The sequence below is a fragment of the Simochromis diagramma genome, unplaced genomic scaffold (genome assembly GCF_900408965.1).
Source record: "Simochromis diagramma unplaced genomic scaffold, fSimDia1.1 OVJJ01000355.1, whole genome shotgun sequence".
Taxonomy (NCBI): Eukaryota; Metazoa; Chordata; class Actinopteri; order Cichliformes; family Cichlidae; genus Simochromis; species Simochromis diagramma.
Genome location: NW_024387174.1, coordinates 934192 through 944297, shown reverse-complemented (window position 1 = coordinate 944297; position 10106 = coordinate 934192). Strand labels below are relative to the sequence as shown.

Genomic DNA, 10106 nt, shown 5'->3' with positions numbered 1-10106 from the left:
AACTATCTTATCAGTAGATTACAAGGTTAACACTGTCAGCAAGTCTTCATGATTAGTGTCATCATCATTGTTTTCAGTTTTTAAGCTCTATCATTATTATTACATTTTAATTATTGATGTTTATAAACTAGATTTACACTTAATTATATGTCTTTCTTTTTAATATCCTATAACAGTGTAAGGTGAAAAATCTATATGGTCTTATTTGTGGAAGTTTTTTTTTTTTCTTTTATCTACCACTTACTAACTTAACCATATCCACTACTTTGGGTATAAGCCAGAATACCCAGAGAGAACCCACAAAGACACAGGGAGAACATGCAGGAGAACATACATAGAACATACAGGAGAGGCAGGAAAGGCTGGATTTGAACCCAAGGTGCAGGTGCTAACCACCATTTGAAGGCATCACTTATTTCGGTTTTAATAATATAAACAAACATACAAACAGCTTTTGGCAACCAAATGAAGGAAGAACTCTTGTTTAACAGAAAAGAGACTTCAAGCCAGGCATGGGGAAGGGAAGCTATCTGTGGTGATCAAGTAGGGGGACTGATGGAAAGGAAATCCAGAAAAGAGGAGCATGGAGAGATCATAAGTGACAAAAAAAGCTACTTTCAGCTGCACCATATTCAAAAGTGGTCACCATGGCCAATTGCACTGCATGATTGATTGGGCCATGGTGGCTACCAAATACCCAGAACACCAAAGGGGGTCTTGTCAGGACTCCTGGTTCAGTTCACCTTGCATTTCCTCATGGAATCAAACCAGGTATCTTACACTTGTTTGTCAAACATGTACACCACTCCACTACGGAACCACATGAATAAAAAACCCCAGTCCTCCAGCAACCCTACTCTATAACATTAGAAGCATTTCTCTCACTTGAAGGATTTTCAGAGAGCTTATAGAGAAGCTTGATAATAATTAATTACAGTAGTTCAGTGTGTAAGTAACATATCTATAGGTGTGCCTTCTTCTAGTTTATTAGCAGTGTACTGCACATTAATTGCATTTTTATTTTTGCCTGCAGTCTCACACATGTTGACAGCCAGGGTTTTATTGGGGCTAATCTTATTTAATTTGCCATTTTTTTTAAATATTAATTGACATCTAATTACTACATCATATCAATGACTGTTTGCTTCATTAAAATACATTTATTTGTTTACATAGATTTTTTGTACTGTGAACGAGACTGAACCAGTATTACTTTATAAAAGATGTTTTATTAAATACTTGTTAACATGAAGAAGTTTATTAAATCAAATTGCTCTTATGTTCAGTTTACATCTCTGTATTTCTATTTTTGCTAGACTGTAAACAGTGATGCCCCGGTGATACATATTGGTAGCCTCACTGGGCAGAAGTTAAACATAATTACAGCACATGTAACTTGCACACAGTAACTGAATGCAACATGTAGTCGATTGCACAGGTAATAAAAGTGGAGTAAAGGTTGATACTAATGATTCTACGTTTAGGGTATAAACAAAAAGTTCAAAATCTTGATTAAGGTCGGAGTGAGTTGCGTTTTTTACCATTCAAATCCCTTTCACCAACCCCGGCCTCCACTAGGTACAAGTGTCTTTTCCTTCTCTGAAAAAATATTAGCACTTTCTTCAGAGTTTACTGTGCTTCATGTAGTAACTAGCTGTTAAATAAACACGAATTTAATGTGCAATGTGTACTATGAATTTATCAGGTAAATTTAAAGACGACCTCTTACCATTTGCGTTGCTATTTTGCAGTGTTTTCCTGTTGTGAGAAAATGTTATGGGCTAATCAGGGAGGTGGTTGGGATGGATGGTGGCTGTACAAATACAGGCCAGAGACAGTGAGGGGTAATTATGTAGCCGATGTTTAAGGAAAGGTGGTTTTTAAATTTAGTGTTAATAAAGTTGTATCTTATGATTAATGTGGACTTTTTATGTAATAATTTTTCCCTAAACTTGTATTTTTTAAAGGGCCTATAAACATTACAGTACAAAGTATTTAGTATCAGAGTTTTGAACTTTAAACTGACATGCAGCTAATCAAATTACCTATTAATTAACAGAGAATATTTTTGTGTGGGGCCTCTCTGTGTAGTTCAGCACTAATCCAGCCCTGTTAGTTGATATTTTAATAGTTAAATTAAATGAAACCAGCTCAGTCAAAACACACACAGACAGAAAGTAAAACAAAAGCTTGGCAATAATACATAATTCATGCCTGCCCGTGAACTAAAAACAGTTGTTTTAAAGATCGTGTTTAGTCTTGTTTTTGTTTCCAGCAGCTCTGATCACTGTTATAAACGAAAAGGGTTTTTTTGTTTTGTTTTGTTTTGTTTGGCTCACATGGTCTGTGAATGTCCCTCGCGCCAACATGTGGGAATGTTCGTTGCATCACTAAAAAGGAATCTGAAATGATGTTACGCTCCCTGTAGGGAAGCAGTTGCTCACATTCACATCCCCTGGAAAACACACACATTAGGCCATGGCTGTTTATCATCAGCAAGACGTGTGCTGTAGAAGCAGAATGGGTACAAATTGTGCTGGGAACAGCTCCTCAGTGTCTTAAACAAATGAATGAATAAATAATAGTGCAACAGAAATGAAAGCTCGGATTTGAAACCAGTGGTGGAAAATGTATTCATCTATAAACTGAAGCTCTTTATTCTATCCTAATTATTTTTTTTAGAGAGGGATATTTTCTGTTATCATCTTATATTCAGCAGCTCAAACACGAAAAGGCTAATGACACATCACTGCAGTATAAACCAGGATCATAGCAAAATAAGCTATAAAAACAGTTAGTACAAGCAAAGTATTTTAAATCAACAGCAACCTTTTACAGAAATAATGATTTTCACACATTGAGAATCTCTGGTTGGTGTGTCCTTTTGAACGATATTAAACCAGGAAGGGAAACTGATTAAGAGTCTCTTTTACAGAATTCACCAGAACCCCCGAAAGTAAAAACAAAACTCCACACAGAAGGGCTCTGGTGGGATTGACCCTCTTCCTTCTTCTTCTACTGAGCCACAGCAAGGCTTAGCTTCAGTGCTTTTTTTGTAATTTAATTCTGTATTTATCCATTACAATATTCCATATTGATCACATTTTAGTTTGTACTGATTTTACATGAAAAAGTTCTGGGTGTTGCAAAATAAAGAGGAATAAAACTGACAGAAAATAAAGAATAAAAGTTTCTAAAAAGCAATTCAGAGCAGAATAATCAAATAAAGTGGTATTTAAAGCTCGCTTTCTAACCAATGGTGACGCTGTGTAGAGCGATGTAATAAAGCCCCTGTTTTTATGCATATATATACGTCACAATATGCTGTTTATGCTTCTCCACTAATCACATGAATTAAAACGCATAATTAAAATTTTATGATTTTGTAGAAGTTAACACACTCACTTGATATGTGGAAGGTTGCTGGTTCAATTCCAGCTGCAGGCACCCTTTGGAGTTGTGACAGGAATACCACCTGGTGCCAAATCCACCTGTTCAACTGCTTATGCAAATATCTAATTAATCAATCGTTCAGCTCAACAGATTTAAACTTTAACATGTGGTCAAGACAACGTCTGATTGACAACACTGCAACATTCAGATGAGAAGGTCAGAATTTGGTGTAAACAACTGGATAAGTAGAAGAAAATGGATGGATGGAACATAATAACATGGATGCCTTATCAACGGTTCAGGGAGAACTGTTGATGCAAGAACCAGGAGATTCTCATCATGCGGCAACGGCATGATGCCATCATGTCAATATGGACTAAAATCTGTGAGAAGAAGTTCCAACACCTTGCTCAGTTTATGCCAAGGTAGATCTGAAGACAAAAACTAGTCTAACCCAGTACAAGATAAAATAATGAGTAATTTGGTAGTCAATTTGGCACCTTTTAAAAGGTTTGTATTTGTATTATTATATTAAGGTAAAACAAAAAATGCCATCAGAGGTTAAAGACTATTTTAATAAGCCACAAACGATAGCAGTACAATGTTATTCTTCTCATACTCATTTATTAGCTTGTGTTTGACTTTGCTCTCTCAGTCAGTTATCTCTCCAGACGTCTCCGCTCCAGACAATAGCAAGTAAGCATGAAAACATGACTGTTAATTTGACTTTCAAACTTACAGTGTAAACACTGCTGTTACATTTGCACCAAAATCTTAAACAACAATCTGAGCTGGTCTGAAGCAGATTCTAACTGTTTTAATTGACAGAGATGTTCTGTCAGTTATCAGTCACTCCATTAGCTGACATCTTTTTGCAAGGATTAACAGCCTGAATAAAGACACTGGAAATAAAGACTTTTGCAAGGACAGGACATCCAGCAAAACCTCAGCAGTGAAGGTGGATGTTGGGGTGGATGGTCACAGCACCCTCTGGTGGCTCAGACTAATAATACATTACTCTGTGAATAGACGTTCACAGCAGAGATCCCACGTCTAAAAAAAACCCACTAGCTTAATGTTTGACTAATTATATCAGCTAGATCCTGCTTTTCCCTCCAATGTTAGTTATCAGCAAACATTATTATTATTATGCCTCCTTTTATTCTATTTGAGGGAATTAATCATTTTAGCTGGCAGGGCTTTAATCGGAACAAAATGATTTGTCCCTCTTACACAAGCAATGAGTGTGTTTAAGATCAAATCTAAGCTCTCAGAGACAACGTTTAAGATCTCTGCTGCTGATCTGCAGGTTGCATATTATATCTCTATTAAAGGTACCTATTGTGTTTTTCTCATGTTCTTTCAGATATGTACTGCTACACTGGCGGATGCTCGTGCGTAAACATGGCCAAATTTTCAAATGATGATGTTAGTCATGTGAAAGTAATCCCAATCAGCCAAAAGTTCAGCCTGATCTAAATACTCTGTCAGTTTTATTTTTAATCTTCACTCTGCACGATGACAGGATAGCTCTGATATGATCATCTCAGGTGCACAGCTCTGGCTGTGACCACAGGAGCTGCACCCACCTGTGGTTCAAACCTTATGTTTGCCACTCATGGCACTCGGAAGAAAGCTTGTTGGTTAATAGCTAACCTGATGTATCAGGGAATAGGTTAAAGAGGACACCATGTATGTAAATCAGCCACACGAATGTGGAGATGAGAACAGTCTGTACATTCCTTTAGATTTTGAACTATAACATCATAATGCATTACATTAAACAGTGACTTCAGAAGTAGTGTTTTAGTCGAAGCTATCTGACATTTTGAGCTTTATTAGGTAAGTAAATTATCAGCCTAAAAACTGCACAAATTAAGATGTATGAGCTCCACCTTTATGCCATTCAAATAACAATTCACATGGTTAGCTACACAGTAACATCCCCATTAGTCAATTCTGGAGATCTATTGTCAAGCATGTTCAAAGCAAAGCATTGCCTGTTCATTTGGTTGCATTATGATGGTAAGCAGTCCCAGAACTCATGGCAGATACACTGGCAGAACCCATAGACCATGATCACGATGAGGCTGGCAGGAACCAGGCTCACCAGAAGCACCCCAAGTGTTGTCCTCTGCATTATGAGCAGGTAAACCCCCATAGGCAGGGAGCTAAAGTACAAGAGCCCCAGGACCCATACCAATGCCCGGGCTGAAGTCTGGCACAGGAGGGCTGCACAGTTCCACATTGTCCACCTCTCTGCGATGGATGCCATAGAGTCCTGACTGGATGAGTGGTAGTCCTGGTTTGACAGGTGAGAGCCATGCATCTGCTGGTAGGGATGGATGTCTTGGGTGGATATGGATGCGGGCGGAGGCTCCATGATAGTAATGACCACAAAATTAGGGGAGCTGCGGATGGTGGAGTAAGGGGTAGAGGAAGATGTGGAGGAGGAAGTAGATATCACAGGTGAATTGCTGCTCATCAGTGAGCTCAGGCGCATGGGGCTTAGGAGCAGCTCCGTTGCCTCCTGGTGGAACTGCCGGTTTCTCTGATTCCTGTTTTGGAGGGCCAGCGTTGCCACCAGGTTGCAGTCATCTGGCAGGTTGCTCACAGCATCCCCCGGCAGTCTAGTGAGATAGCGACAAAACGGACACACCAAGGCATTGGGAGGCGACTCACCCAAATCCAGGATCTTAATGAGACATTTGGAGCAGAGACGGTGGCAGCACTCAAGCACCTTAGGCCTTCGACTCCCCAGGTTGTAGGCGCAGTAGCAGATCTTACACTCCATCTCTTCAGTGCCCAGCATGTCCACAAAGCTAGAACCTCCAACACCACCACCACTATCCTCGGGGTTTTGCATCTCTAGCATCATCCTGTGCTCAAACTTTATCCAACTCTAAGATCAAACGCAAAATCCAACCAAAAGCTCAAGTCCAAGCTCAGCACCGGTACTTTTCCCATAGATGGAGACACTGATGAAGGTCCTCTTCACTGAAGATCTAGGCTTCATTGCAGCTGTCTCCTAAAATGTGTGTGTGTGTGTTTCAATGTGAAGCGAGAAGAGAGACATGTGAGAAGGTGAAGCCCCTCGCAGGATTTGGCCTCTGGCGGTTGCTTGGCTCCAAGCAGTTGGGTTGACCGTGCTTCATTTGGAGTAAAAAGCCTTTCATGAGCCGCACAAAAAAGGGGGGAGAAGGGTGAGAGAGACACTGAGAGAAAGACCTAAAGAGAGAGAGAGAGTGAGAGACAGAGAGAGGGAGGGAGACACATAACTGTTAACACAGCAAACAGAGGCGAAAGGACAACAAAGCAGAGCCTGTACAAACCAGAGCTGGAATTTTCGAGTCTGATCTTTTGTTGCTCCATGAAATTCAGCCCAATTAGTGACTGATGCACACACACACACACACACACACACACACACACACACACACACACACACACACACACACACACACACACACTACTGTATTCATGACTTCCGTGCACATCGCAGTGACTTACCTTCATTTCCTGAACAGTTGCTGTAGACTTAACCATTAGTTGCCTACACACATGCCAACCTGAAATCATGTCCTCACCTTTAATAATTTACGTAGCATGGATTACATTTTTGTCTCTGGGAGGAAGACACACCCTCATAATTTGGCATTGTAAACACGCAGCATGGATAAAACCCAGGTAACACACACAAACAGACAACAACTGCAGCTCCCTGTTAATGGTCTGCAAAAATAAGTGTGCATGAAAAGTTGAATGAGTTTCTATATAAATAACTTTATCTGTGTTGTACAACACTTTGGTCAGCCATAATGCTATATAAATAAACTATGGTATGTTATGAACCATCCGGGAGGGGCTCAGAGTAAGGTTCGGGCATCTGACAAGGATGCCTCCTGGGCGCCTCCTGGGTGAGGTGTAGACCCAGGACACGCTGGAGAGATTATATCTCTCGGCTGGCCTGGGAACGCCTTGGTGTTCCCCCGGATAAGCTGGAGGAGGTGGCTGGGGAGAGGGAGGTCTGGGCTTCTCTGCTTAGGCTGCTGCCCCCGCGACCCGACCCCGGATAAAGCGGATGAAGATGGATGGGTGGATGTTATGGTGTGTGTGTTTGTGAGCATGTGTGTAAATATGCAAAATTATGTGCCCATGTAAAAACAGAAATGTGTTTTCTCATCCATCCCTACAGAAATGCCTGGTTCTTCTAAATCCACGGTGATAATTCTAAACAGGTAAATAACTTCTATCTTTATGAGTGTCGCCATGTGTATAATGACACTCCTGTCTCAGAAACAAAGATCCTGTGGAGGTGGGGGTGGATGATGGGGTCAGCAACATTACAAGTCCTGTTTCACATCTAGTAGCCGACATGGTTTTATCTTTTTTTAAACAATCTTTCACAATCCTTCTAGCGCTACCTAAATCTACCCACATCTGAGTCAAATTCATATGTAATACCATGCATAATGTTACAAAATGAGAACTTGTGTTTTCATTTAGTATTTCCTATATTAGTGTCCATTTATCAGGTTAGATGGGTGCAGATGGTTGTTTCAGCTAACGTTTCTGCATGAAATCTTATGGATTATCTTTTTATTTGTAAGAATGCTGCTGTTTTCTGTAACAGTTAGCTAGTAACGCACAAAATCAGCCATTTGGGTTCCATCGTGGTTACAGCAAATTTAAATCCCACGATCCAGTTTTCATTAGCTGAAATTCACAGTCAACAGTTTGAAACAACAAAGAAAAGAGAAATGTCTTACCATGAAAGACACCTATGATTTCAGACCAGGCCCGCTGATGCAAATATGTGTCAGAATTGGTGAACTGGTGTGGACTGAAGGAGTGGACCCAGCAGTGGAAAGTGGAGCAGGTCCATGTTGGAGATCCTGGTTTGGCAGTGAGCTCTGATCTTGATTTATGGCCAGAACAGCACAGGCAGCAGAGCAAAATGGGTCAACGTCTCTTTGTAGATGTGAGCTTTCCTTGTTAAGATGGGCTCATTCCGTCGAGTGTGGCAGGTAGCCCAGTCTGCCATCTCTCACGCAGTGTCATTTAGCTGTTGTTCTGTTTGCCACCTTAATTACTAAACTAAGAAAACTAATGATAAGTGCCCAATAAAAGTCACAATCGTCTCACACAGTAATTTCAAAGACTAAACTGGTTTTGTGGTTTCAGGGCTGGATTTACCCTGCAATGGCAAACTGGCACATGCAAAGGGAAACGTTTGTCACAAAGATTATGGAAACTTTGATCTTGGTCATTATAATAAGCACAGTACTGTGCAAAAGTCTTGAACCAAGTCATGTGTCAGGTCTTTGCTGGATTTCTTTCCTGTTTTTTAAGGAAATTACTTTGCGATACTTTTTCTGCAGAATCAGCTGAAGAAACAAATCATATGGTTCTGCAACAAGCAGATGGTACAAAGCTTGGTGTCTGAAGCTTATTGTCATCCCCTGAGTTAGATGGATTTTTTTTTGTAAGTTCAGTTTGCAAACAAACAAAAAGATGCATTTCTTTGAAAATTGTCAGGTACAAGGATGCTGGAAGGAATGAAAAAGGAACCAATGTAAAAAACAAAACAACCTGCTCTGTAGCTTTTGACAGCTCTGAAGCGCTTGCAACATTTTGCACCTCAATGTTAAAATATAATATGTTTTTTTTTGTTTTGTTTTTTCTTTTACTTAAAGTTGCGTCCATCTCACCTCTGGGTCCACAGCAGCTTAGAATCTCAGCTAGCCAAACATGATTGTTGATCTGTGGGAGGAAACTCAAACACAGGCTTTCCAGTAACAATAACATGAATCACTTGTAGTGACATTTATCTTATTTCTGTACCGTTTTATTGCACAGGTCATAGAAGTTCATTTTAAAGCTCAACCAAGTGATTTTTTTACCACTAGTGGGCAGAAAAACAAACATGAGCCACCAAGCTGTTCAAGCTAATTTCTTAGAAACCAGGCATGTTTAAAGTTTGGGCATAAACAGATCTGTTCATAGTACGGGTCTCTGATGAATGCAAGTTAAATATTGACTTTCTGTTTCTCTTTCAGGATGGGTGGAGGCCAGCATCAAGCAGCTATTCTTCAGTCTTTTAACTTTGGCAGCTGAGAGACATCTGATTCCATTTTATTTAGTGCAGTTAACATAGGTGTAGTTACATGTGCAGTATATAGTAGTAATTCCGTCATTTACACACAAAGGCTATATAATGATAACAATAAAACACAAACAAAAGACGTTACACTCCAATAAATGTACACACACGAACACACACACCTGACGTCACCAACCTGAACGACAACAACACAAGAGGCAGGAATTGAAGCGTGCAGCTGATTTAAGTTGAGACAATTATACAGGAAGCATGATGATTGTGTCTTTCAAAATAAAGGCAGAAAAAATAAGCCAAAAAGAAATGCAAATAATTTTAATGATTGCTTAATTACAACTATAAGAAGCTAGAACCTAGATTTCAAATATAAAGTTACCACACTTTGGTTAGAATAAGAAAAATTAATACAAATGATAGAAAATTGTTGTACATTTAATTTCTTTCTTTTAATTTCACCCCTTGCACGCACTGTTCCAGAGCAGCACTACTTTTACTCAAACACAGCACTTAAGCACACTTTTGAGTTACTTATATTTTCATTTTATTTTCTTTAAAAAATAACTTTCATGCTACTTATTAATTGGTTATCATA

The 10106-nt window shown here is 39.6% G+C and overlaps 2 protein-coding genes across 2 annotated transcripts in view; both read right to left on the bottom strand.

Moving 5' to 3' along the window:
- Positions 1-10106, bottom strand: part of LOC120744794 (E3 ubiquitin/ISG15 ligase TRIM25-like) — a 188961-nt gene that overhangs the window by 75210 nt on the left and 103645 nt on the right. The gene's annotated exons all lie outside the window — the stretch shown is intronic.
- On the bottom strand, positions 5019-7099 carry rnf182 (ring finger protein 182). Its single transcript, XM_040049435.1, has one exon. It carries the CDS (start codon positions 6269-6271, stop codon positions 5411-5413), a length of 861 nt encoding a protein of 286 aa, XP_039905369.1. The 5' UTR covers positions 6272-7099; the 3' UTR covers positions 5019-5410.

Bases quoted from the DNA above. Each gene is read 5' to 3' on its own strand.
- rnf182 (XM_040049435.1), bottom strand. From the start codon at position 6,271: ATGATGCTAGAGATGCAAAACCCCGAGGATAGTGGTGGTGGTGTTGGA.